Here is a 27,318-nt window from a genome sequence, read left to right as displayed (position 1 = left end):
CCGTGCCTGTGTGGGTTTCCTCCGGGTGCTCCGGTTTCGTCCCACAGTCCAAAGATGTGCAGGTTAGGTGATTTGGCCATGATAACTTGCCCCCTAGTGTGCAGGGATGTGCAAGTTATGTGGGATTATACGGTTGGGGTGGGCAATGGAGTACACCTGGGTAGAGTGCTCTTTTGGAGGGTCGGTGCAGACTCAGTGGGCCAAATGGCCTCCTTAAATACTGTAAGGATTCAATAGATTCTATGGAATGCCCAAACATCATGATACCACTTCCATTCCCTTGCATCTTTGACAAAGGGTCATCAGGACTCTAAACGTCAGCTCCTTTCTCTCCCTACAGATGCTGCCAGACGTCTTGAAACTTTCCAGCATTTTCTCTTTCGGTTTCAGATTTCAGCAGTAATTTGCATTTTTCCATTCCCTTTCATTCCGCTGGCATTTTCTTGAAGATCTTTGTCAAGCCAAATTGGGTATGCATTTTGTATGCATTTCGGGATAAGTTGTTGGGCACATGTATTTAAGGTACCAGTGGGTGGAGCATGTATTGTATACACTTCTCCCAATGGTACTATGCAGTTAAAGAGACAATTGCCAACAGTCCAGAAGACAGGCATATAAGGTTTCTTAGAAATTTCCTCCAATATTCACTAAAATCATAGACCCCCAATGCCAGTGGGAAGGCAGAAAATTTTAATTTAATTCATTCCTTATAATATAGAATATTGGCATGGGGGGAGGTGCTAATTAGATGGTGTTTCAGATAGTTTAGAGTTCAGTCCCTGCTCCAGTTGAGGCCTGCCTCTTCACCCTGTCCTGTGGTAAAATTGTGGCATAAACCATGTTCTGACCCTTGAATAATCGACATGCTGGAGGAGATGAAGAATACAGAGCATAATGTATACCAAGCATTCCTTCTAATGGGCTAAATATATTTTATACCCTCGCTAGCAAATACGCAAAATTACATAAGAACATAAGAACTAGGGGCACGAATAGGCCATCTAGCCCTTCGAGCATGCTCTGCCATTCAATGAGATCATGGCTGATCCTTTGTGGACTCAGCTCCACTTTCCCACCCGAACACCATAACCTTTTATTCCTTTATTCTTCAAAAAACTCTGTCTTTATCTTGAAAACATTTAATGAAGGAGCTTCAACTGCTTCACTGGGCAGGGAATTCCATAGATTGACAACCCTTTGGGTGAAGAAGTTCCTCCTAAACTCAATTCTAAATCTACTTCCCCTGATTTTGAAGCTATGCCCCCTAGTTCTGCTTTCACCCGCCAGTGGAAACAACCTGCTTGCATCTATCCTATCTATTCCCTTCATAATTTTATGTTTCTATAAAATCCCCCCCGCATCCTTCTAAATTCCAACGAGTACAGTCCCAGTCTACTCAACCTCTTCTCGTAAACCAATTTCCTCAACTCTGGGATTAACCTTGTGAATGTCCTCTGCACACCCGCTCATGCCAGTATGTCCTTTCTCAGGTAAGGAGACCAAAACTGAACACAATACTTCAGGTGTGGCCTCACGAACACCGTATACAGTTGCAGCATAACTTCCCTAGTTTTAAACTCCATCCCTCTAGCAATGAAGGTCAAAACTCCATTCGCCTTCTGAATCACCTGTTGCACCTGTAAACCAACTTTTTGTGACTCATGTACTAGGACACCCAGGCCCCTCTGCACAGCAGCATGTTTTAATATTTTATCATTTAAATAATAATCCCTTTTGCTGTTATTCCGACCAAAATGGATAACCTCACATTTGTCAACATTGTATTCCACATGCCAGACCCTAGCCCATTCACTTAACCTATCCAAATCCCTCGGCAGACTTCCAGTATCCTCTGTACTTTTTGCTTTACCACTCATCTTAGTGGCATCTGCAAACTTGGACACATTGCACTTGGTCCCCAACTCCAAATCATCTACGTAAATTGCTCAACATTGATCCCAGAGGGTCACCACTAGCTACTGATTGCCAACCAGACAAACACCCATTAATCACCACTCTTTGCTTTCTATTAATTAACCAATCCTCTATCCATACCACTACTTTACCCTTAACGCCATGCATCTTTATCTTATGCAGCAACCTTTTGTGTCAAAAGCTTTCTGGAAATCCAGATATATCACACCCATTTGGCTCCCTGTTGTCTACCGCACTGGCAATGTCCTCATAAAATTCCACCAAATTAGTTAGGCATGACCTGCCCTTTATGAACCCATGCTGTGTCTGTCCAATGGGACAATTTCCATCCAAATCCCTCGCTATTTCTTCCTTGATTATAGATTCCAGCATCTTCCCTACCACCAAAATGAAGCTAACTGGCCTATAATTACCTGATTTCTGCCTACCTCCTTTTTTAAACAGTGGTGTCATGTTTGCTAATTTCCAATCCACCGGGACCACCCCAGAGTCTAGTGAATTTCGGTAAATTATCATCAGTGCATTTGCTATTTCCCTAGCCATCTCTTTTAGTACTCTGGGGTGCATTCCATCAGGGCCAGGAGACTTGTCTACCTTTAGCCCCATTGGCTTGCCCATCACTACCTCCTTAGTGATAACAATCGTCTCAAGGTCTTCACCAGTCACAGCCTCATTTTCATCAGTCACTGGCATGTTATTTGTGTCTTCCACTGTGAAGACCGACCCAAAAAACCTGTTCAGTTCCTCAGCCATTTTCTCATCTTCAATTATTAAATCTCCCTTATCATCCTCTAAAGGACCAATATTTACCTTAGCCACGCTTTTGTTTTATATATTTGTCGAAACTTTTACTATCTGTTTTTATATTCTGAGCAAGTTTACTCTCATAATCTATCTTACTCTTCTTTATAGCTTTTTGTAGCTTTCTGTTGCCCCCTAAAGATTTCCCAATCCTCTAGTCTCCCACTAATCTTTGCCACTTTGTATCCTTTTTCCTTCAATTTGATACTGTCCCTTATTTCCTTAGATATCCACGGTCGATTTTCCCTCTTTCTACCGTCCTTCCTTTTTGTTGGTATAAACCTTTGCTGAGCACTGTGAAAAATCGCTTGGAAGGTTCTCCACTGTTCCTCAACTGTTTCACCATAAAGTCTTTGCTCCCAGTCTACCTTAGTTAGCTCTTCTCTCATCCCATTGTAATCTCCTTTGTTTAAGCCTTCAGTTTACCTTTTGACCCTCCATCTGTATTTTAAATTCCATCATATTGTGATTACTCCTTCCAAGAGGATCATTAACTATGAGATCATTAATCAATCCTGTTTCATTACCCAGGACTAGATCTAGGACCACTTGTTCTCTTATAGATTCCATTTCATACTGTTTTAGGAAACTATCGCAGATACATTCTATAAACTCCTCCTCAAGTTTGCCTTGGCCGACCTGGTTAAACTAATCGACATGTAGATTAAAATCCCCCATAACTGTTCTACCATTTCTACATGCAGCAGTTATTTGTTTATTGCCCTCCCCACCATAATGTTACTATTTGGTGGCCGATAGACAACTCCTTTCAGTGACTTTTTTGCCTTAATATTCCTGATTTCCACCCAAATGCATTCAACCTTATCCTCCATAGCACCGATGTCATCCCTTACTATTTCCTGGATGTTGTCCTTAAATAACAGAGCTACAGCACCTTCCTCACCATCCACTCTGTCCTTCCAAATAGTTTGATACCCTTGGATATATAACTTCCATCCTTTAACCATGTTTCAGTAATGGCCACTACATCAGTCATTCACGAGGACTTGCGCCATCAACTCATTTACCTTATTCCGAATACTATGAGCATTCAGGTAAAGTACCCTTATGTTGGCTTTTATACCTCAGTTTTGAACCTTAACACCTCTATCAGTAACCTCTCCTAAGTTATTTTTCCTTTTAACTTTTCTCCTAATTTTCCTTATCGTTGAACCCATATCTACATGTAACAACCTGCTGTGTCGCTTTCCATTTATGTTTTTACTTCCCGTTTTATTCATTTTACTATTACTGGGCCAATTCACTGAGCTCCCCTCAGTCACTGTACCCTGTGGCCCTTTTTGATTTTTGACGATGGCTGCTCTGCCTTACGTTTTCCCCCTTACTGCCTTTTGTTTCTGTCCCCATTTTACTTCCTTCCGACTTCCTGCATCGGTTCCCACCCCCCTTCCACATTTGTTTAAACCCTCCCAACAGCTCTAGCAACCCCCCCCCCCCCCCCCCCTCCAGGACATCGGTTCCAGTTCTGCCCAGGTGCAGACCGTCCGGTTTGTACTGGTCGCACCTCCCCAGAACCGGTTCCAATGCCCCCTCCCTCTTGCACCATCTCTCGCGCCACAAATTCATCCTATCTATCCTGACATTCCTACTCTGACTAGCTCGTGGCACAGGTAGCAATCCTGAGATTGCTATCTTTGAGGTCCTACTTTTTAGTTTAACTCCTAACTATCTGAATTCAGCTTGTAGGACCTCATCCCGTTTTTTACCTTATGTGCACCACGACAGCTGGCTGTTCACCCCCCTCCCCCCCCCCCCCCCCCCCCCAGAATGTCCTGCAGGTGCTCCGAGACATCCTTGACTGGAGGCAACATACTATCCTGAAGTCTCGATTGCGTCTGCAGAACTACCTGTTTATTCTCTTTAAAACTGGAGATGTTAAGATTCAAAACAGAGGTAAAAAAGCCAACATAAGCGTACTTTACCTGAATGCTCGTAGTATTTGGAATAAAGTAAATGAGTTGATGGCACAAATCATCGTAAATGACTATGATTTAGTGGCCATTACTGAAACATGGTTAAAGGATGGTCATGATTGGGAGTTAAATATCCGAGGGTATCAAACTATTCGGAAGGACAGAGTGGATGGTAAGGGAGGTGGTGTTGCTCTGTTATTTAAGGATGACATCCGGGCAATAGTAAGGGATGACATCGGTGCTATGGAGGATAAGGTTGAATCCATTTGGGTGGAAATCAGGAATAGTAAGGCGAAAAAGTCACTGATAGTAGTCTATCGGCCACCAAATAGTAACGTTATGGTGGGGCAGGCAATAAACAAAGAAATAACTGATGCATGTAGAAATGGTACAGCAGTTATCATGGGGGATTTTAATCTACATGTCGATTGGTTTAACCAGGTCGGTCAAGGCAGCCTTGAGGAGGAGTTTATAGAATGTATCCGCGATAGTTTCCTAGAACAGTATGTAATGGAACCCACGAGGGAACAAGCGGTCCTAGATCTTGTCCTGTGTAATGAGACAGGATTGATTCATGATCTCATAGTTAGGGATCCTCTCGGAAGGAGCGATCACAATATGGTGGAATGTAAAATACAGATGGAGGGTGAGAAAGTAAAATCAAATACTAGTGTTTTGTGTTTAAACAAAGGAGATTACAAGGGGATGAGAGAAGAACTAGCTAAGGTAGACTGGGAGCTAAGACTTTATGGTGGAACAGTTGGGGAACAGTGGAGAACCTTCCACTGTTCTCCAATACTGGGAGATTAGAGGACTGGGAAATATTTAGGGGGCAACAGAAAGCTACTAAAAAAGCTATAAAGAAGAGTAAGATAGAGTATGGGAGTAAACTTGCTCAGAATATAAAAACAGACAGTAAAAGTTTTTACAAATATATAAAACAAAAAAGAGTGGCTAAGGTAAATATTGGTCCTTTAGAGGATGAGAAGGGAGTTTTAATAATGGGAAATGAGGAAATGGCTGAGGAACTGAACAGGTTTTTTGGGTCGGTCTTCACAGTGGAAGACATAAATAACATGCCAGCGACTGATAGAAATGAGGCTATGACAGGTGAGGACCTTGAGAGGATTGTTATCACTAAGGAGGTAGTGATGGGCAAGCTAATGGGGCTAAAGGTAGACAAGTCTCCTGGCCCTGATGGAATGCATCCCAGAGTGCTAAAAGAGATGGCTAGGGAAATTGCAGATGCACTAGTGATAATTTACCGAAATGCACTAGACTCTGGGGTGGTCCCGGTGGATTGGAAATTAACAAACGTGACACCACTGTTTAAAAAAGGAGGTAGGCAGAAAGCAGGAAATTATAGGCCAGTAGTAGGGAAGATGCTGGAATCTATCATCAAGGAAGAAATAGCGAGGCATCTGGATAGAAATTGTCCCATTGGGCAGACGCAGCATGGGTTCATAAAGGGCAGGTCATGCCTAACTAATTTAGTGGAATTTTTTGAGGACATTACTAGTGCAGTAGATAACGGGGAGCCGATGGATGTGGTATATCTGGATTTCCAGAAAGCCTTTGACAAGGTGCCACACAAAAGGTTGCTGCATAAGATAAAGATGCATGGCATTAAGGGTAAAGTAGTAGAATGGATAGAGGATTGGTTAATTAATAGAAAGCAAAGAATGGGGATTAATGGGTGTTTCTCTGGTTGGCAATCAGTAGCTAGTGGTGTCCCTCAGGGATCCGTGTTGGGCCCACAATTGTTCACAATTTACATAGATGATTTGGAGTTGGGGACCAAGGGCAATGTGTCCAAGTTTGCAGATGACACTAAGATGAGTGGTAAAGCGAAAAGTGCAGAGGATACTGGAAGTCTGCAGAGGGATTTGGATAGGTTAAGTGAATGGGCTAGGGTCTGGCAGATGGAATACAATGTTGACAAATGTGAGGTTATCCATTTTGGTAGGAATAACAGCAAACAGGATTATTATTTAAACGATAAAATATTAAAGCATGCCGCTGTGCAGAGAGACTTGGGTGTGCTAGTGCATGAGTCACAGAAGGTTGGTTTAAAGGTGCAACAGGTTGTTCTGGAAAATACAGAATGTGTCATTTGAAACATAGAGGTCTGCCAACATCTGATCGGGGAGAGTGCAGGGAAAGATCCCACAAGAGGTTGGTGGCAGCTGAAGGGCACAGAAACTGTGGGCAGCAATTTCAGTCTATCAGAATGGTTATTACAACCTGCAGCAGGAGAAAGGCAAAAGAAAAAAAGTTTTAAAAAATCTCTTTGTGTTGTTGGAAAATTGTGATGGACTGCCCCTTTAAGACCCGAAGTCCGATCCTTATCAGAGGTCCCGATCAGAACAGCTGAAACAAAGAATCCAGCGTGGACTTCAGACTCCTCCCCTTTTTCTCCCCACGAGGCAAGAAGCAAGAACAAAGACACCAGCAGCAGAACACCAGCGGCACCCGAAGAAGCAAGAAGGACAGCAGGAGCAGCAGCAGGAGCAGCAGCCACTGAAGACAGAAGAGGAGAAAAAGAGAAAACTGCACCAGGAGAGATGACCAGGAGGCTTGAAAGTGAAAGAGAGAGAGAGAGAGTCTGAAGGCCTCACCAACCAACCAGACAACATCAAAAAGTAAATAATGTTTTTAATTTAATGAGATAAAAAAGAGTATGTTAATAATAAAATAATTTAACCTGAAAAAGTGGTTATTAGCTTACTTCACTTCCTTAAGAACGCAGGACCCGGGACATCAATGCCATTAAGGGGTAAGTAAGTAAAATTCTTCAGTGAAGGTAGGAGTTATACCGGGGGATAACTTGAAAGGAGAGTTTGACCCGATTAGCACTCTCAGAGGCCTGTACTGGAGTCGGGGAGGGAGTTCCCTGGTCGCCGTTTTTAGAATATTGACCCTTAAGGTTCTTTGGTATAAAGGGAATTCTAAAACATATAGGTGAATTTAGAAAAACTTGGCGCCCAGCGTGGAGGCCTAGAATATTAGAAGTTTCTAGGTAAAGCGAGGCTAGAATATTAGAAGTTTCTAGTTAAGCAGAGTAGGGGCTAGAATATTAGAAGTTTCTAGTTCCCAAGAAAAGCCTAGAATATTAGAAGTTTCTAGGTAAAGCGAGGCTAGAATATTAGAAGTTTCTAGTTAAGCAGAGTAGGGGCTAGAATATTAGAAGTTTCTAGTTCCCAAGAAACGGGTGGAATATTAGAAGTTTCTAACCGGCAAAAAGGCTAGAATATTAGAAGTTTCTAGTCTATGTGTGAGTCAAACTTTACCTGCCGAGTTTAGTTTGGAAAGTCAGGTGTGATTGGCTTTTGTAAGGATATTCTGTGGATCGAGGGGACTGAAGCTCAGGTTGGGTGTGAAAATCAGTAGACTAGAAGATACTGACCCTGAGAAAAAGTCTGCAAGACATTTTGGTGATAGCACTAAAATCTTGCATCCATTACTGGTAAAAGGGGCTAAAGAATAAATCATCCTCAGAGTAAGGCAGATTGTGCGGACATTTTCTGGAAAATAGGGACGCTTATATTCAGAAACCAATAATCAATCGACCCTTAGCTAGAGCAGGAAGATAGTGCCTTGGTCAGCCTTGGATAGGGCCCAGAAAGGGTACTTATCCTTAATTTCAGAGTGCACCTGAAAGGGACAACCAGGAACAGAACTAAAAATCCGAAAATGGCAATTAGGGTAATTCTCATGCCCTGGGATACGGTCAAGAGAAATGTAGAAATGAAAAGGGAATGGAAGAAATTAAAAGAGCAAAAGAAATCCTGGACAAGCGATATGTATCCAGACGGAGATATCTCCCTCTTTGTTAGAGTGCCAAAAGCCCTGCAATATACAGATTCAGTCAGGGTCCTTAAAGCACTTTGTCAGTTTGCATTTGAAAAGCGAGCTGAATCACTAATCGTATTTGGACACAGACAGAAGCATGCAGCTGCTCAAGTGGGCAAAGTGTGTTCCAAACTAATTAAAATCATTGACGGAGTAAACAGGACAGAAATAATACAGATCCATAGTAAACACAAAATTAACTCTGAAGTGGTAGGCAAATATATAAAACAACTGCAGAAAAATGAACCATTAGAAATGGAAAGTGAGGACTTCCGGTTGCGGCTATGACCAGCTAAGTCGCACGTTTGGCTGCTCCTGCTACAAAGGTGTTTTCGGGCCGATTGGAGGGCCCCAACGGCGCTGTAAGGACAAATCCCGGTGGGGGAAGGCTCCCTGAAGAGAACCAGACCAACTTTATGGTCGGTACCCGGAGTGGGGTGGTAAAGAAAGCAACAGCAGCTCCCAAAAAAAAGCGGGGGAAGAAGACCAAAATGGCGGCCGGTGGAGCACCCGAGGAATGGAGGAAATGGGCGGAGGAGCAGCAGGCCGCTCTCCTGCGCTTCTTTACGGAGCTGAAAATGGAGCTCTTGGAGTCAATGAATGCGACGACCACCAGGCTGATGGGAGCCCAGGCGACCCAAGAGGCGTCGATTCGGGAGCTGCAACAGGAGATGACTGTGAGGGAGGAGGAGGCCACGGTCCTCGTGGGAAAGGTAGAGGTGCACGAGGCACTCCACCTGAAATGGCAGAGCCGTTTTGAGGAGCTGGATACCCGAATGAGGCGGAAGAACCTGAGGATCTTGGGCCTGGCAGAAGGCCTGGAGGGGTCAGACCTCCCGGGATATGTAGCAGAAATGCTGAGCTCCCTGATGGGGGCAGGGGCCGTCCCTTCGCCCCTGGAGCTGGAAGAGGCCTACAGGGTCATGGCTAGGAGGCCAAGAGCAAATGAGCCCCCGAGGGCGGTGCTGGTGCGGTTCCAGCGACTCAGCGACCGTGAGAGAGTGCTGGAGTGGGCCAAGAGGGAAAGGAGCAGCAAGTGGGAGAATTCGACGGTGAGGGTCTACCAGGACTGGAGTGCGGAGGTGGCAAAGCGGCGGGCCCGGTACAACCGGACGAAGGCGGTGCTACATGCAAAACGGATCAGGTTCGGAATGCTGCAGCCAGCGCGCTTGTGGGTCACCTACAGGAACCAACACCACTATTTTGAGTCCCCAGAGGAGGCGTGGGCCTTTGTACAGGAAGAGAAACTGGACTCGAATTAGACCCAGGGGATACTTGGCGGCCGTAGCCGCTCGGGTACTTTCAGCTGAATTCTTTGTTTGGATTTTGAACTCTTGCTGTGGTTTTTCTTCTGATGTTTTTTCCCCCTTTGCCAACTTCCCTTAGTTATTGTTATTGTGGTTATTCATGGTTATTTATGGTTATTTATGCTGTTTGGTAGAGGGCGACTGTTAAGTACATTGTTATTTGTTATTTATCTGTTATTTATAATGTTAAGTTGGGGAGGTGGGACGGGGGGGAGAGCAGATCGGGGATATGGGCTCCTAGGGGGGGGTTCTTTTACAGGCATGGACGGGGACGGGGGTGGAACTGAAGATGGCGGGGTGGGGTGTGGCAGGGCGAAAGCGCGGGCTTTCCTCTGTTTTCCCGCGCGCGGGGCAGAGGAGGGGGGAGGGGAGGAGTGCGGGGCGTGGCTAGCAATGGCGACCTTTCCCGCGCTGGAGCGGGGCCAGGGAGGAGTGGCAAGGGGGGGGGGGAGGCCCCCCCCCCGAGCCGGGGGGAGTCGGAGTGGGGCAGGAGCAGCCGGGTCAGCGTGAACCAGCTGACTTACGGGAGTACGATGGAGGGTACATCGCGGCTAGGAGGGGTCCTAGCCTGGGGGGGGGGGGAGGGGGGTTAGGGAGGGACACCGGGTTGCTGCTGAAAAGACCAGAAACGGGAAGTGGAGGACTGGAGAGGTGGGGGGAGGGGGACATCGCCATGGGGAGCGGGTCAGAAGGGGAGGGTCGACCCGGGGCGAGCAGGGAACAGGACATGGCTAATCGGCAGGGGAGGGGGGCGGGTCGTCCCGCGACCCGGCTGATCACTTGGAACGTGAGGGGGTTGAATGGGCCGGTCAAGAGATCAAGGGTATTCTCACACCTGAAGGGACTGAAGGCTGATGTAGCAATGTTACAGGAGACCCATTTGAAGGTAGTGGACCAGGTTCGCCTGAGAAGGGGGTGGGTGGGACAGGTGTTCCACTCTGGATTGGACGCAAAGAACCGGGGGGTGGCGATTCTGGTGGGAAAGAGGGTGTCGTTCGTGGCGGAGGAGGTGGTGGCGGATAAGGAGGGTAGGTATGTGATGGTGAAGGGTAAGCTGCAGGGGGAGAAAGTGGTGATGGTCAACGTATATGCCCCGAACTGGGATGACGCGGGTTTTATGAGGCGCCTATTGGGCCTCATTCCGGGACTGGAGGCAGGGGGCTTGATCATGGGGGGGGACTTTAACACAGTGCTGGACCCCGGGCTAGACAGATCGAGCGCAAGGACCAATAGGAGGCCGGCAGCGGCAGAAGTGCTGAGGGGGTACATGGAGCAGATGGGAGGAGTAGACCCATGGAGGTTTGGTAGGCCGAGGGCGAGGGAGTATTCCTTTTTCTCCCACGTCCATAGAGTGTACTCCAGAATCGATTTCTTCGTGTTGAGCAGGGGGCTGATCCCGAGGGTACGGGAAGCTGAGTACTCGGCCATTGCGATCTCTGATCATGCACCGCATTGGGTGGATGTGGAAATGGGGGAGGCGCGGGACCAGCGCCCGCTGTGGCGGCTGGATGTGGGGCTGTTAGCGGACGACGAGGTGTGTAAAAGGGTCCGGAAGAGCATTGAGAGCTATCTGGACTTGAATGACACGGGTGAGGTGCAGGTGGGGATGGTCTGGGAGGCCCTGAAGGCAGTGATCAGGGGAGAGCTGATCTCCATAAGGGCGCATAGAGAAAGAAAGGAGAGGCAGGAGAGGGAGAGGCTGGTGGGGGAGCTATTGGAAGTGGATAGGAGATATGCGGAGGCACCAGAGGAGGGGCTGCTGGAAGAACGGCGCAGCCTGCAGGTCAAGTTCGACCTGCTGACCACCAGGAAGGCAGAGACGCAGTGGAGAAGGGCACAGGGCGCGGTCTATGAGTATGGGGAAAAGGCGAGCAGGATGCTGGCACACCAGCTTCGCAAACGAGATGCGGCTAGGGAGATTGGGGGAGTGAAGGAGAGGGGCGGGAAGGTAGTGCAGAAGGGGCAAGAAGTGAACGGGGTCTTCAGGGATTTTTACAAGGAGTTGTATCGGTCTGAGCCGCCGACAAGGAGAGGGGGAATGGAGGACTTCCTAAACAAATTGAGGTTCCCAAGGGTCCAGGAGGGGCTGGTAGAAGGGCTGGGGGCGCCAATAGGGCTAGAGGAGCTAGTCAAGGGAATAGGTCAGATGCAAGCGGGGAAGGCGCCGGGGCCAGATGGGTTCCCAGTGGAATTCTATAAGAAAAATGTGGACTTGGTGGGACCGGTACTGGTACGAGCCTTTAATGAGGCGCGAGAGGGGGGGGTTCTGCCCCCGACAATGTCGCAGGCTCTGATCTCCCTGATATTGAAGCGGGATAAAGACCCCGTGCAGTGCGGGTCCTACAGGCCTATCTCGCTTCTGAACGTGGATGCCAAGTTGCTGGCAAAGATCCTGGCAGCTAGAATAGAGGATTGTGTGCCAGGGGTAATCCATGAGGACCAGACGGGGTTCGTGAAGGGGCGGCAGCTCAACACGAACGTGCGGAGATTGCTGAATGTAATTATGATGCCGGCAGTGGAGGGGGAGGCTGAGATAGTGGTAGCGCTGGACGCGGAGAAGGCATTCGATAGGGTGGAGTGGGAGTACCTGTGGGAGACGTTGAAACGGTTTGGGTTTGGGGAAGGGTTTATTAAGTGGGTGAAGTTGCTCTACTCGGCCCCGACGGCGAGTGTAGTGACAAACGGGAGGAGGTCGGAGTATTTCGGGCTCCACCGAGGGACCAGGCAGGGATGTCCCCTATCCCCCCTACTTTTCGCACTGGCGATTGAACCGTTGGCGATGGCACTGAGGGGTTCAGGGGGGTGGAGAGGACTGACTAGGGGAGGGGAGGAACATCGAGTATCGCTGTATGCGGATGATCTACTGCTGTACGTGGCAGACCCAGAAGGGGGAATGCCGGAGATAATGGAACTATTAGCAGAGTTTGGGGACTTTTCGGGGTACAAATTAAATTTGGGCAAAAGCGAGGTTTTTGTGATACACCCGGGGGACCAGGGAGAGGGTATTGGGAGACTCCCCTTCAAGCGAGCAGGAAAGAGCTTTAGGTACTTAGGGGTGCAGGTGGCAAGGAACTGGGGGACCCTCCACAAGTTGAACTTTTCCAGGCTGGTGGAACAGATGGAGGAGGAGTTTAAGAGGTGGGACATGGTACCGTTGTCGCTGGCGGGGAGGGTGCAGTCAATCAAAATGACGGTCCTCCCAAGGTTCTTGTTTTTATTTCAGTGCTTGCCCATCTTCCTCCCTAGGGCCTTCTTCAAAAAGGTGACGAGTAGCATCATGAGCTACGTGTGGGCGCATGGCACCCCAAGGGTGAGGAGGGTCTTTTTGGAGCGGAGTAGGGACAGTGGAGGGCTGGCACTGCCCAATCTCTCGGGGTACTACTGGGCGGCAAATGTGTCAATGGTGCGCAAGTGGATGATGGAAGGGGAGGGGGCAGCTTGGAAACGAATGGAGAGGGCGTCCTGTGGCAACACAAGCCTGGGGGCCCTAGTAACGGCACCATGGCCGCTCCCCCCCACGAGGTACACCACGAGCCCGGTGGTGGCGGCCACCCTCAAGATATGGGGGCAGTGGAGGCGACATAGGGGTGAAATGGGAGGTCTGTTGGCGGCGCCAATAAGAGGGAACCATAGATTCATCCCGGGGAACATCGACGGGGGATTTCAGAGCTGGTACAGGGTGGGCATACGGCAGCTGAAGGACCTGTTTATAGAGGGGAGGTTTGCGAGCCTGGGAGGGCTGGAGGAGAAGTTTGAGCTCCCCCCGGGAAACATGTTCAGATATTTACAAGTGAAGGCATTTGCTAGGCGGCAGGTGGAGGGGTTTCCCCTGCTCCCCAGTAAGGGGGCGAGTGATAGGGTGCTCTCGGGGGTCTGGGTCGGAGGGGGGAAGATATCAGACATCTACAAGATAATGCAGGAGGCGGAAGCAGCATCGGGGGAGGAGCTGAAAGCCAAGTGGGAAGGGGAGCTGGGAGAGCAGATAGAAGACGGGACGTGGGCGGATGCACTGGAGAAGGTCAACTCTTCCTCCTCGTGTGCGAGACTGAGCCTCATTCAATTTAAGGTGCTGCATAGAGCTCACATGACGGGGACAAGGATGAGCCGGTTCTTTGGGGGTGAGGACAGGTGTGTCAGATGTCTGGGAAGCCCAGCGAACCATGTGCATATGTTCTGGGCATGTCCGGTGCTGGAAGGGTTCTGGAAGGGGGTGGCAAGGACGGTGTCGAAGGTGGTGGGGTCCAGGGTCAAACCAGGATGGGGGCTTGCGATCTTTGGGGTCGGGGTAGAACCGGGGGTACAGGAGGCTAGGGAGGCCGGAATACTGGCCTTTGCGTCCCTAGTGGCTCGACGAAGGATATTAATTCAATGGAAGGACGCGAGGCCTCCAAGCGTTGAAACTTGGATTAACGATATGGCTAGCTATATTCAGCTAGAAAGGATCAAATTTGCCCTGAGAGGGTCGGTACAGGGATTCGCCAGGCGGTGGCAACCTTTCCTTGACTTTTTAGATCAGAGATAGACGTTCGGGGTCGTGGCAGCAGCAACCCGGGGGGGGGGGGGGGGGGGGGGGGAGGGGAGGGGGGGGGCAGCAAGGGTCGTGGGGGGACACGCACGACTGTAACGCGGGCAAGCCTGCTCGCTGCTCATGTCTGAAACTGTAGGCTGCCTTGGTTGTTAAGGTTGCCTGGGGGGGGGGGGAGGACTGGTGCGCGCGAGAGGGCGGGCGAGGGAGGGACATTTGCCTAGAGGGATTGTGTTGTAAATAATTTAAAAATTAGTAGGGGTAAATGTCTGTATGGAAAAACTCTTTCAATAAAAATTATTTAAAAAAAAAAGAAATGGAAAGTGACGAGGAATCAGGCCTAGAATCAGATAGCCGAGAGAATTCGGACTCCTGTGAAAATTTCCCAACGGGATACAATTTTCCATACCCAGATCCAAGTCTGTTTCAGGAAGAAAATTGGCCTCAGCAATCTGCCACACATGAGAAAGAAGCGTTTATCGATCATTTCGTTGAACCACAAGAAAGTGAAGAGGAACAAGGCATAGTTGGGATTATGGCGCCTCCTGTGATGGGACAGGAAGAATTATCATCCTCATCCGAGAATGAGGAAATAGTCAAACCAAAGAGAGGAATAGGGAATAGAAAAAATTCTAAACCATTAGAAATAGGGGATTATAGCGATCACTGGAAACACCAACAACCTTCCACTTATCAACCAGTAAATAAGGATGTACCGTATTATATTTATAATCCAGAAGCAGAAATGGTACACCATAGAGATCAGGAAGGATGGGAAAGAGAGGTTACAGCTAGGGGACTTAAAATAGGAGAAATATTAGGCGGAAGTCAACAAATTGATTCTACGAAATTACTAGAATTACCAAACGTTACCCCCAAAGCTAAAATTTGGCAAATGAGCAAAGGGTATGACAGTTTCGGAAGAGCCATGAGTAGGGTAAGGAACAGCACAGAAACACAAGGCCAGATAATAGCAGCACTAAGACCACAGGAAAGGATACAGAATCGTCCAAGACCCCAAAAAACTGCTCCTACTCCAATGGATAGGGCAAGTTATGCTCCACGAGATAGCCAGGTACCAAGTGCAAGGTTTGAAGAATATATAGAATCGGTGGAAGAGTTTGCACAACATGGTACCCCCTATTTTGAGGAAGAACCGGTACGACGACGGATACATTTCTCCGAATATAGGGACCCAGATAGAGGTGCCCCTTTGAGAACACCATGCCCCAGAAGTGAGAAAATAGTTCAGTCATTTACACCAGGTCCAGAGGAAGGACAGGGAGGCATGGTACCGTATAAAATAGTAGCAGCCGTAATGAAGACAGCAGGCCCAAAGAAACATGGGGAGAGTAAAATTGAGTATTCACAGAGGTTAAAACAGTTAGCGAAGAAAATGGGGGCATCAGGAGAATCCACCAAATTGATTGATTTACATACAGTGGGAGAAATAGTTACAGGCGAAGTCTCAGATTTAATAAGTGAGTTAGATTTGGGAAATGAGAGAGCTAATTTAATGAAAGAGATGACAGAGGCAGCATATGCAGGGGAACACCTCACACCATATATCGACCGAATATATGAGGTTAATAAGGAAGAGGGGGTCGATGTAGTCAGATTCCTGAGGGAATTAGGACCCAAGATTCCAGGGGGAAAAAGCCTCTCAATAATACTGTTAACGACCTCTAGAAGAGAAATAGGAAGAGAACTGGTTAAATTTGATTTGGCAGGCAAAGCATTTAAGGATAAGCACACAAAAGGGGAACACAAAAGAGCAGCTGCCCAGAATAATGTTTCAACACAAAATGCTCAGATTAGACCACCAAACCGGCAGATACCTGACAAATCGGAACAAAATCCAGCACAACCAGCAATGCCACAACATGGGTATAATTTGCGGTCACAAGGGCCACCTCCACCACAAAATCTAGATTATTTACCAAGGGGACAATTCCTAGCCCTCAGTCGGGAGGAAAGAGACAGATTCATTGAGGATAGGAGAAGAAGAGCAGCTGGTCAGGGGAGGATTGAGCAAGGTAGATATCAACCACCAGAAGGGTATCCGGGACGCTCGCGAGGGGGATTCCGAGGAGGAGGCAGAGGAGGCCCCGGTATATATGGACAGGATTCGGCTTCTCCCCTTAAACAGGCTATACAGAATCTAACAACAGAAACAGACAAAGGAGAATTAGTAGTAGTATACAAGGGGGAAAGATGTATAGTGGACACAGGGGCTGAGATATCAATGATAAGGGAAGAAGCTGGAAATCCGACAGGAAAGAAATACATAGTAGAAGGAGCATTAGGGAATAAGGATATTAGACCAGAAGTTAGATTGGGAGAATTACTGGCAATATCAGGAACTGATAATCTGATGGCAGGGAAAGATTTAATAAAAATAGATACTGGAAAAATAAGGATATTAAAACCAATTGATAACATGGAGGAAATAAGGAAACAGAAAGAGAAAAGTATTTTAAATGACGAAGCTTGGAAGAAGATGGAAGAAGTACTGATGGGAGCAAACCTAGCGATAGGTAAGAATGACACAGGTTTGCTTAGCCAGCAATTTCAACACACAATTCACGGGGGACAACACAGACCTCAAAAACAGTATCCTTTGCCTAGAGGAGCTAAGAGCGAGCTGGAGATAATAATCAAGGAATTGGAGCAGCAGGGGATTATTCAAGGGGTCACATATGCCTCAACAAATAGTCCACTTCAGGTAGTAAGAAAACCAGATGGTACATTTAGAATGGTAACAAATTACAAAGCTTTAAATAAAGTCACAAAGAAGGACAAGAGATATTTAATAAATCCACAAGCTACCTTAGAGCAAGTCGCGGGAAAAACTTACTTAACTAGTATAGATTTGGCGAATGGATTCTGGAGTGTTCCATTAGACCCAGACAGCAGGGAGAAAACAGCATTCACCTTTGGAACTAAGCATTATGTATATTGTAGACTTCCACAGGGATATGTTAATTCTCCAAATCACTTTCAGGCAATAATCAGGGAGCTGATTCAAGATGATTTGGCCTTAGTATATATCGATGATATATTAATTGGAGATGACGATCAGGACAAACATGTGGAAAGAGTGGCCAGGATCATTAAGACACTTGGTGAAGCAGGCTTTAAAATAGGGCTAAAGAAATGTCAAATTGGGAGAAGCGAAGTCAACTATTTGGGTTATTCAGTATCGAAGGAAGGTAGAGAGGCCAGTATTGAAATGAGGAAGAAGATAGCTGAAATTACTGCGCCGGTTTCGAAAAAAGGGGTTCAAAAAATAATGGGAATGTTGGGATATCTAAGGCCAGTAGTGAAGGACTTCAGTCTCTATGCTAAAGCCATTTATCAAACCTTGAAAGGGGATTTTATTTGGACCAGCGAGGCCCAGAGAGGGTTAGATCAGTTAAAGGCAGCAATTGCGATATCGGGGTCATTAGTTGGGAGACAAGAAGAGGATGATTTAAGCATTAAATTAGACATATATAAAAATGGATATGGTATGGTACTTGCTAATCTTAGCAATCAGACACCTATCAAACATCTGACAGGAAACTGGTCGAGAGCTGAACAAAAGTTTTCAAACATCGAGAAATGTCTAGCAGCTATAACAAAGAGAATAGCAGAGATAGAAAACTTGTCGGGTGGTAAGAAAATTTATGTCACAACTGAGTTTTTGGAGTTAAAGGAGCTAACCAAGAGACAGATTTGCCAGCAAGGCGCGAATACAGCTCGATGGGAAAGATGGGAAACCATTCTTCTAAACCCTGACTTAATGTTTGTTCATAACATTCAAAAGGGACAGAAACTTGATGAGCCAGTTAGTAAAACGGAGTTGGTGAATGCTTGGGTATTATACACTGATGGTAGTAAAGTCAAGAAGGACGAAGAACAAGCCAGATGGGCATTCATTTTAAAAAATTCAGGAAACATAGTAGTGGAGGAACAGGGAATAATCATTGGATCAGCTCAGACAGCAGAGGTAGAGGGAGTATTGCAAGGGTTAAAGGAGTGTCACCAGCGAAAGCTGCAGGAAGTTACCGTTGTAACCGATAGCTTTTTCGTGCAGCAAGGATTGGAGAAAGATTTGGAGTTTTGGAAACTAAACGGTTGGACGAACGGTAGAAATAAACTACTGGAACAGAAAGAACAGTGGGAAGAGATAGATAAAATTTTAGCCGATATGGAGATCCAGACAATTCATCAAAAAGCACACACAAAAGGAATTGGGGAACTGTGTAAGGGGAATCAGGAAGTGGATGAATTAGCCAGACTTAGGACAATAATCTTGGGGACTCTTGGGAACTCAGCAGCCGACCATCAAATGATAATTAAGCAAGTACATGAAGCCACAGGACATGGGGGTCATGTTGTAGTCGCAAGGGAGTTGAAGAAGTTGGGACTTAAAATAGCCTATTGGAGACAACATTTAACTGCAGTAAGGAGAAAATGTGAGAGATGTATGGCCTGTGGAGGACAGAGAGGAAATAAAACATATGGGAGCATAAAAACTGAGAAACCAATGCAGGAATGGTCATTAGATTATGCAGGACCACTTTTTCCCAGAAGCAGCAAAGGTAATTTGTATTTTTTAGTCAAAGCTGATAGCTGCACGGGAGAAATTGACCTTAGAGCAACCAGCAAAGCAAATGGAGCCACAACCAAAAGGGTATTGGCAGAAATGATGACCTCCAGAGGTAGACCAGAATCGATCCGAATGGACAACGCGCCACACTTTAGAAACAATACTGTTATTAACTTTTGTGCTGACAGAGGAATAACAATCAATTGGGCCGTGAAATATGCACCTGAGAGTAATGGAATGGCTGAGAGGTCTGTAAGAAAAGTAAAGGATTGGATCATAAAGAATCAGAATAATAAAGGCTGGGATAAAGACATTGAAAGAATAGTATTTGATCTTAATAGCAACCTTGGAACCTCTGTCCCACAGGGACAAGGAGACCCAAGTGAATCTGGGAATTATCAAGTAGGAGACGAAGTTTGGGTGAAGTTACCAACTAAGACTGCGGGGAAAATCATTCGCGAGACTGTAAAATGTAAAGACAAGATTGTTCAGATTCTGGGTACACATACAATTGAATTAGAGAAGCATGGTGTCTGGAGCAAAAGAAATTGTGTCACGCTTGAAACACATGACCCAGTGAGCATCAGAGGAGTTTGAGATTCTTCGAATCTCACTCAGGGGTGCAATGACAGAAGGAGGCTTGACTACATCAAGGATATGGAATATAAACCAGTTCAAAAAGAAATGATGGCAAAAGGAATCCGGAAGTCCTGGAGAGGGCACTTCTGGGATAATCCGAATTAAAGAATAGGGCCCTCTCCACCCTTGATCTGTTCATTTGCTTTTTCAGGTGGAAAAAATTAATAACAAACCAGGTCGCAAGAAGGAAGAGAACTACACTCCAATAAAAACCAGTTCGCGAGAAGGAAGAGAACTACACTCCAGAGAAGAATCTGTTCGACAGGATTGGGGGGAAACTAATGATATAATTGGCTACAAATTTGAGGGAATTAAATGCAAATTAGAATATCAAATTATAACTGGACAGTGAAACCCCCGGTCAGACATCTCTAACTGGACATTAGTTGATGGATGATCTGTGGTCTCCATGGGGTATGTACTACGCAGTGGAATCATTAAGGTCTCGGCAGCAGATAGCAGCGACTGACGAGGAACCCCAATATGATCAATGATAATAGGTTAAGAATTTCAGTAGCTTGATACTACGGCGGGAAAATTGTTACCAATGCAACAAAACAATATTGCATTGAAGAGCTATAATCGTTGATAAGAAAAAATTTTTATTTTCATGTAAATTGATAGGGACTGTTGTATATATATGAGAAGGGGGGTATGTGTGTCGTTAAATAACTTGATCCGCATTTCTAAACTGTGAATGTTTTAATAGAGGGTTAGTTAGTATGTAATAATGATTGTTCCAAAAGCCAAGAAGCAATGTTTCGATATTGATATTAAATTGTTAACAGTTGAAAATATGTAAAGTGTAACACACAGTCTATTGGTTAGGTAATGAATAAGGTGTTAAGATAAGATAAAAATTTTACTATGTATAGAACAATAGGGAGAATTTGTTTGGGAAGAAAAAAAAGAGACGGTTCAATGCGGTTTTGTAAATGCTGAAATGAAAAATATACACGTTGTCAGAAAGATGTTCTCTCATGTAAACCAGGGGTTGGCAGACTTACATGATTCACGACAATGTTAGACATTAATGGGGAAGTTAGGAATACAAGCAGGATCAATTGAACATTTTAAATTAATAAGACTAGGGGATCAGTGGGGGGTAAAAGATATCACAATTACCACATTCCAATCAGAAATGGAAAACAAGACTCGTATTGACACTGGTCTATGATATGCATACAAATGACAATGATCAGGGATGTAGGTTAGTACAATTGGATGGGGGGACAATAAACCAAATTATAGTAATGTTTCAAATGTCAAGACGGGGTGTTCTGGAAAATACAGAATGTGTCATTTGAAACATAGAGGTCTGCCAACATCTGATCGGGGAGAGTGCAGGGAAAGATCCCACAAGAGGTTGGTGGCAGCTGAAGGGCACAGAAACTGTGGGCAGCAATTTCAGTCTATCAGAATGGTTATTACAACCTGCAGCAGGAGAAAGGCAAAAGAAAAAAAGTTTAAAAAAATCTCTTTGTGTTGTTGGAAAATTGTGATGGACTGCCCCTTTAAGACCCGAAGTCCGATCCTTATCAGAGGTCCCGATCAGAACAGCTGAAACAAAGAATCCAGCGTGGACTTCAGACTCCTCCCCTTTTTCTCCCCACGAGGCAAGAAGCAAGAACAAAGACACCAGCAGCAGAACACCAGCGGCACCCGAAGAAGCAAGAAGGACAGCAGGAGCAGCAGCAGGAGCAGCAGCCACTGAAGACAGAAGAGGAGAAAAAGAGAAAACTGCACCAGGAGAGATGACCAGGAGGCTTGAAAGTGAAAGAGAGAGAGAGAGAGAGTCTGAAGGCCTCACCAACCAACCAGACAACATCAAAAAGTAAATAATGTTTTTAATTTAATGAGATAAAAAAGAGTATGTTAATAATAAAATAATTTATCCTGAAAAAGTGGTTATTAGCTTACTTCACTTCCTTAAGAACGCAGGACCCGGGACATCAATGCCATTAAGGGGTAAGTAAGTAAAATTCTTCAGTGAAGGTAGGAGTTATACCGGGGGATAACTTGAAAGGAGAGTTTGACCCGATTAGCACTCTCAGAGGCCTGTACTGGAGTCGGGGAGGGAGTTCCCTGGTCGCCGTTTTTAGAATATTGACCCTTAAGGTTCTTTGGTATAAAGGGAATTCTAAAACATATAGGTGAATTTAGAAAAACAAGGTGATTAAGAAGGCAAATGGAATTTTATCCTTCATTGCTAGAGGGATGGAGTTTAAGGCTAGGGAGGTTATGTTGCAATTGTATAAGGTGTTAGTGAGGCCACACCTGGAGTATTGTGTTCAGTTTTGGTCTCCTTACTTGAGAAAGGACGTACTGGCACTGGAGGGTGTGCAGAGGAGATTCACTAGGTTAATCCCAGAGCTGAAGGGGTTGGATTATGAGGAGAGGTTGAGTAGACTGGGATTGTACTCGTTGGAATTTAGAAGGATGAGGGGGGATCTTATAGAACCATATAAAATTATGAAGGGAATAGATAGGATAGATGCGGGCAGGTTGTTTCCACTGGCGGGTGAAAGCAGAACTAGGGGGCATAGCCTCAAAATAAGGGAAGTAGATTTAGGACTGAGTTTAGGAGCAACTTCTTCACCCAAAAGGTTGTGAATCTATGGAATTCCTTGCCCAGTGAAGCAGTTGAGGCTCCTTCATTACATGTTTTTAAGGTAAAGATAGATAGTTTTTTGAAGAATAAAGGGATTAAGGGTTATGGTGTTCGGGCCGGAAAGTGGAGCTGAGTCCACAAAACATCAGCCATGATCTCATTGAATGGCGGAGCAGGCTCGAGGGGCCAGATGTCCTACTCCTGCTCCTAGTTCTTATGTTCGAGTCCCCTATCACTATAGCCCTGCCATTTTTCTTCCTGCCCTCCTGCACAGCAGAGCCAGCCACGGTGCCATGAATCTGGTTGTTGCTGCGTTCCCCTGGTGAGCCATCTCCGCCAACAGTATTCAAATTGGTATATCTGTTTTGCAAGGAGATGACCGCAGGGGAACCCTGAATTGCCTTCCTACTCTTGCTCTGTCTTTTGGTCACCCATTTTCTATCTCCCTCAGTAATTTTCACCTGCGGTGTGACCAACTCAGCGAACGTGCTGTCCACGACGCCCTCAGCATGCTCCAAAGTGAGTCCACCCGCAGCTCCAGAGCTGTCAAGCGGTCTAACAGGAGCTGCAGCTGGACACACTTCTTGCACGTGAAGGAGTCAGGGTCAGTGGACGTATCCCTGAGCTCCCACATCGCATACGAGGAGCATGGCACGGGTCTGGGATCATCTGCCATGTCTTAAACCTTAGGTTAACCTATACAACTACAATGCCAAGAAACAGAACAGGACGAAAGAAAAAAAGAAAAACAAATAGACAAATTAAAAGAAAAAGTACTTACCAGGTATAAAAAGCACCTCCTCCCCACCCAGCTTCGAATTCCCAAACTCGTTCTTCAATATGTGCCTTCTCTGGCTCACTGGGATAACTCACTGGGAGTGAGTTTCAAATTGCTGTTTTAAATTGGCCTGAGATGACTCCCCCCCCCCCCCCCCCCCCACCTGTTAAAGGTAGATCAAACCATTAGGTGACTGACAGTTAATTGCCAATCAGTTATTTAAGTGGGTGGGGCAGCCCCTTGCTAACCTTCACTGCACAATTCTAAATTAAATTAAATTCCTGACATTTAAAAAGGAACAGTCTTACCAATTCAATTCTCACCAAGCTTCAAATTCCCAAACTCACTCTTCGATACAGCGCTTATCTTTGGAAGAAAATGCTCACTTGCTGTATTTATCACTCCAGGTTTCCAGGCCCCGCACCGGAGAATCGCCGCAACCGCACCACGCTACCCCGATACCGGTGCGTGATTCTCCAAGGTGTGGAGAATCAGCGCCATTTGTGCCGGCGCGATTGGCGCGGCGCCGGTTGCGGGCTGCTGTCCGGGACCGGGCCACCGTTTCTGCGTCACGGATGGGCCGCGCAGAAACGGCAGAGTCCCGCCGCACCATTCACCCCTGGTCGTTGACGGCGGGAATCCTGCGCAAAGGGTCGGTGGCGGCCTGTGGGGCGGGGAGAAGCGCGCCTTCACCAGGGGGGCCTCCGATGGGGTTTGGTTTAAGATCGGGGCTCACCGATCAGCGGGCCGGCCTCTCCCCCCCCCCCCCGGGCCTACTTTGTTCCGCTTCCGGCCTCAGAACCCCCGCGCCATGTTGCACCGAGGCTGGAGCGTTGAAGAAGTCCCCCACGCATGCGCGGGTTGGCGCAGCGCCCATTTGGCACCAGGAAGGGAGGCTGGAGCGCCGTGAATTGCTCCAGCACCATGTTGGCCCCCTGTGGGGTCCAGAATCGGTTGTCCCCGCACCCGTTTCACGCCGTTGTGAAACGCGACAGCATTTGGAGAATCGCGCCCCCTATGTCCTGATATCTGACAATTAGGCATCCCTGCTACTCAGCTTTCCATGTGCAGAGACTGATTAATTGAACTGCCAATCAAACTGACTATAGGTGTGAGATCTCTCGACTGCTAGCCTCATTGGGAAAAATGAATGAAGCCATTCCAATATTTTAAATGTGCATTTGACTGAAATAACTCCTCAAGCTCATCCAATTTGCTGGGGTTATCATTTCTCCAGCACGGGCAGTACAGTGGCGCAGTGGTTAGCATTGCTGTCTCACGGTGCCCCGGTCCCAGGTTCAATCCCGACCCTGGATCACTGTCCATGTGGAGTTTGCACATCCTCCCCGTGTTTGCGTGGGTTTCGCCCCCACAACCCAAAGATGTGCATGGTCGGTGGATTGGCTTCGCTAAATTGCCCCTGAATTGGAAAAAATGAATTGGGTACTTTAAATTAAAAAATATATATATATTGTTCCAGCAGATTCATTTTGATCTAACTGCATTCCCAACAATAGGATATGTTGTTTGGATTACTCACTTCTGAGCTGAATTTAACTTAATTACCTTAATATTATCTGATATCTTTCCTAGGCCAAATAGGCAAAAGAATTGAAATGCGATAATGAAAATCCTAAAATTTAATTCAATAAAAATAGATTTGAATTTACTGTCAGAATAAACCAATGGCCCTCTGTATGATTTTCATATAGCAAAAAAACATACTTTTAAAACTGTAGAATATTAAGCTATACATACGTTCTGTTCTTCAATTTTTTCTCTCCTGATTTCTATATGAAGATTCTGAAACCTATACATATCCCGAATCCGATTTGGCATGAAATCTATACTTAGCAAATGTTTCTGGCTTGTTTCACCAAGGATATTCTTGCAAGCGTCTTCCATTGCTGTAGTTGTACGCTCACTGAAGTCTACTAAATGGATCTCTTTCAAAGCATTTTTTGGCATCCATATCCCATGAAATGTTTTGACTGTACTCACTATCAATTCCACACACCTTTGTAATGGGAAACCATTTTCAAAACCAACAGCTGGTATTGCAATTGAGGTCATTTGTAATTCATTTGCCAACACAAGGCTATTTCTGATGGCATAAGACAGCAAACGATCATTTTCTGAATGTGGATTTATATTCCAAATAGGTCCTACTGCATGAATGACCATTTTACATGGGAGCTTTCCTGCCCCAGTGACTACTGCAGAACCAACTGGTACTGCCCCATGTTCTTGTACAATATTGACACTTTCAGTCACAAATTCTGGCCCAGCTGCTCTTGCCAAAGTACGAGAACGTCCGTGGTCATGTTTCAAATATTCATTGGCAGAGTTCACAACAACATCTACCTTATGTTTTGTCATATCATCTAAACATACAAAAATATAAAGCCCTCCTTGTAGGATCTTCATGTATCTTACTCCAGTAGGAAAAGAGGATATTGGATGGATTGGCTCTTCTGTTGCAAGTAAATGCTCAGCAGTGTTTTTTGAAACAGATACTGCTAGTTTATTTTCATTAGTACAGAGTGCAGCAGTGCAGTTAAATTTCCCCCAAATTATTTTAAAGAGCAATCTCTTTTTATCCTGAAGAAACTGACCAACATCATTTTGAACTGGAATCTCAATACACATTTCTGCTTGGCTCAAGTCTTTATGTTCATCTTCCATCTGTTTTCCGCCTGCTTGAAACAGAACAATTAAAAACAATCTTCAGAGAGTCGCCTGATGTTAGAAAGGGGCAGCTATGACAGCAACCATTTTTTGTTTCCACAAGTCTATGTTGCAATATGGAATTGAGTTTTCATTCCCATTAATTTTCACTTTATTTTTAAATAATTTTATATTGAATCCAACATCACTAGAAGGGGCCAAAAGGCCACTTATCTTGTCTCAATTATTTTTAAACTTTCAAAGTCCAAGTCAGGCTATAAATATTTAAATAGTTTGCCTTAAAATTACGACAAAAGGAAGACAGAAATGTATCATTTTATCTACTATATTGTTATGATCCAGCAGGTGGTAATTGCCACGCAAATCAAATCCCAAAGAGAGACTTGGCAAGCTTTTCACAACTTTTTTCTTTTTGAATTTTCAACAAGAGAAGATATGCACGTTGATGTCAGAAGCCAAAACTTCGAGTGACATGTTGTGAGATCTTAAATATTAACTTAAAACATGCATTAACAAAAGAAAACTTAAAACATATAAAAATAAGTTAAAAATAGACTTGTAGAGCATTCCCAAAATGATTTTCTCCTCAGTTATTCTCACAAATAAACACCCCTTTAAGGCAACAACGCCCAAGAAATATTTAATCTATAAAATCCAGTAATACTACCCCAAAGCAATCTCTTGTTGCTGCCAGGGAGGTATGGCACAGGGCTTTGCTCTCTCTCTCTCTTTCTCCATCTCCCACTCTTATGTGTACATTCAAGAAACTTTAAAAATAAAACCTGCTTTCTGGAAAACAGACATTTTTCTGCAATTGGCTGAAGGCTGCTTCACGTTGCCTTTTCATGGCCTTTTCCAACCACAGAACAACACCCCAGGTGTCAGGTAGGCACACCCCAACACAGCTCTCACATCTCCCCTCAAGTAGTTTTATCCCCCTCTTTCATCTTTATTTCATTGTCCTCATTTGAAACTTATCTTTCCCAGAATTTAAAAATGTTTTCCCTATTCATAGAATCATAGAATTTACAGTGCAAAAGGAGGCCATTCGGCCCATCGAGTCTGCACCAGCCCTTGGAAAGAGCACTCCACTTAAGGCTACACTTCCAACCTATCCCCGTAACCCCACCAAACCATTTTGGATACTAAGGACAATTTAGCATGGCCAATCCATCTAACCTGCACAACTTTGGACTGTGGGAGAAAACCCACGCAGACATACAGAGAACGTGCAGACTCCCCACAGACAGTGACTCAAGCCGGGAATCGAACCTGTGAACCTGGAGCTGTGAAGCAACTGTGCTAACCACTGTGCTACCGTGCTGCCCCCCCCCCCCCCCCCCCGCCCCAAAGTCAGGTCAAATAAAATTTTATAATCTTGCTTTATTTATTTATGACTTTCTCCAAGTTGTAAACCTCTTTCAACTTCCATTTGAAATTTAACAACTGAATACAACAAACCTTATGGTACTCCTAATGCAAATTTCTATCGTTGTCTTATTTATGTCCGGGCGGGTTTGACGCCAGCCCCCCCCTTCCCGACCGGGAACCGATTCTGGTCCCCGGTCGGGGCTAGCATCCCGACGCCGTAAACTCCGGCATCGCGGGCTTAACGAATTTTGTTAAGCCCGCTTGCCAGAGTTAGCGCCGGCTG

The 27,318-nt window shown here is 45.8% G+C and overlaps 1 protein-coding gene across 13 annotated transcripts in view; it reads right to left on the bottom strand.

Annotated features, from left to right (window-relative positions):
* parp9 (poly(ADP-ribose) polymerase family member 9) overlaps positions 1–27,318 on the bottom strand; it is a 126,173-nt gene that overhangs the window by 69,968 nt on the left and 28,887 nt on the right. For 9 of the 13 annotated variants that reach the window (XM_038789804.1, XM_038789803.1, XM_038789798.1 and 6 more), the window contains one exon: positions 24,735–25,675. In XM_038789804.1, coding sequence (XP_038645732.1) covers positions 24,735–25,675 — 941 coding nt within the window. The remainder of the gene's footprint in view (positions 1–24,734; positions 25,676–27,318) is intronic. The other 4 variants (XM_038789805.1, XM_038789802.1, XM_038789810.1 and 1 more) reach the window with 1 other exon arrangement.

The sequence above is a fragment of the Scyliorhinus canicula genome, chromosome 2 (genome assembly GCF_902713615.1).
Source record: "Scyliorhinus canicula chromosome 2, sScyCan1.1, whole genome shotgun sequence".
Taxonomy (NCBI): domain Eukaryota; kingdom Metazoa; phylum Chordata; class Chondrichthyes; order Carcharhiniformes; family Scyliorhinidae; genus Scyliorhinus; species Scyliorhinus canicula.
The sequence above is the reverse complement of the archived record's forward strand: the minus strand, read 5'-3'. Positions and strand labels throughout refer to the sequence as shown.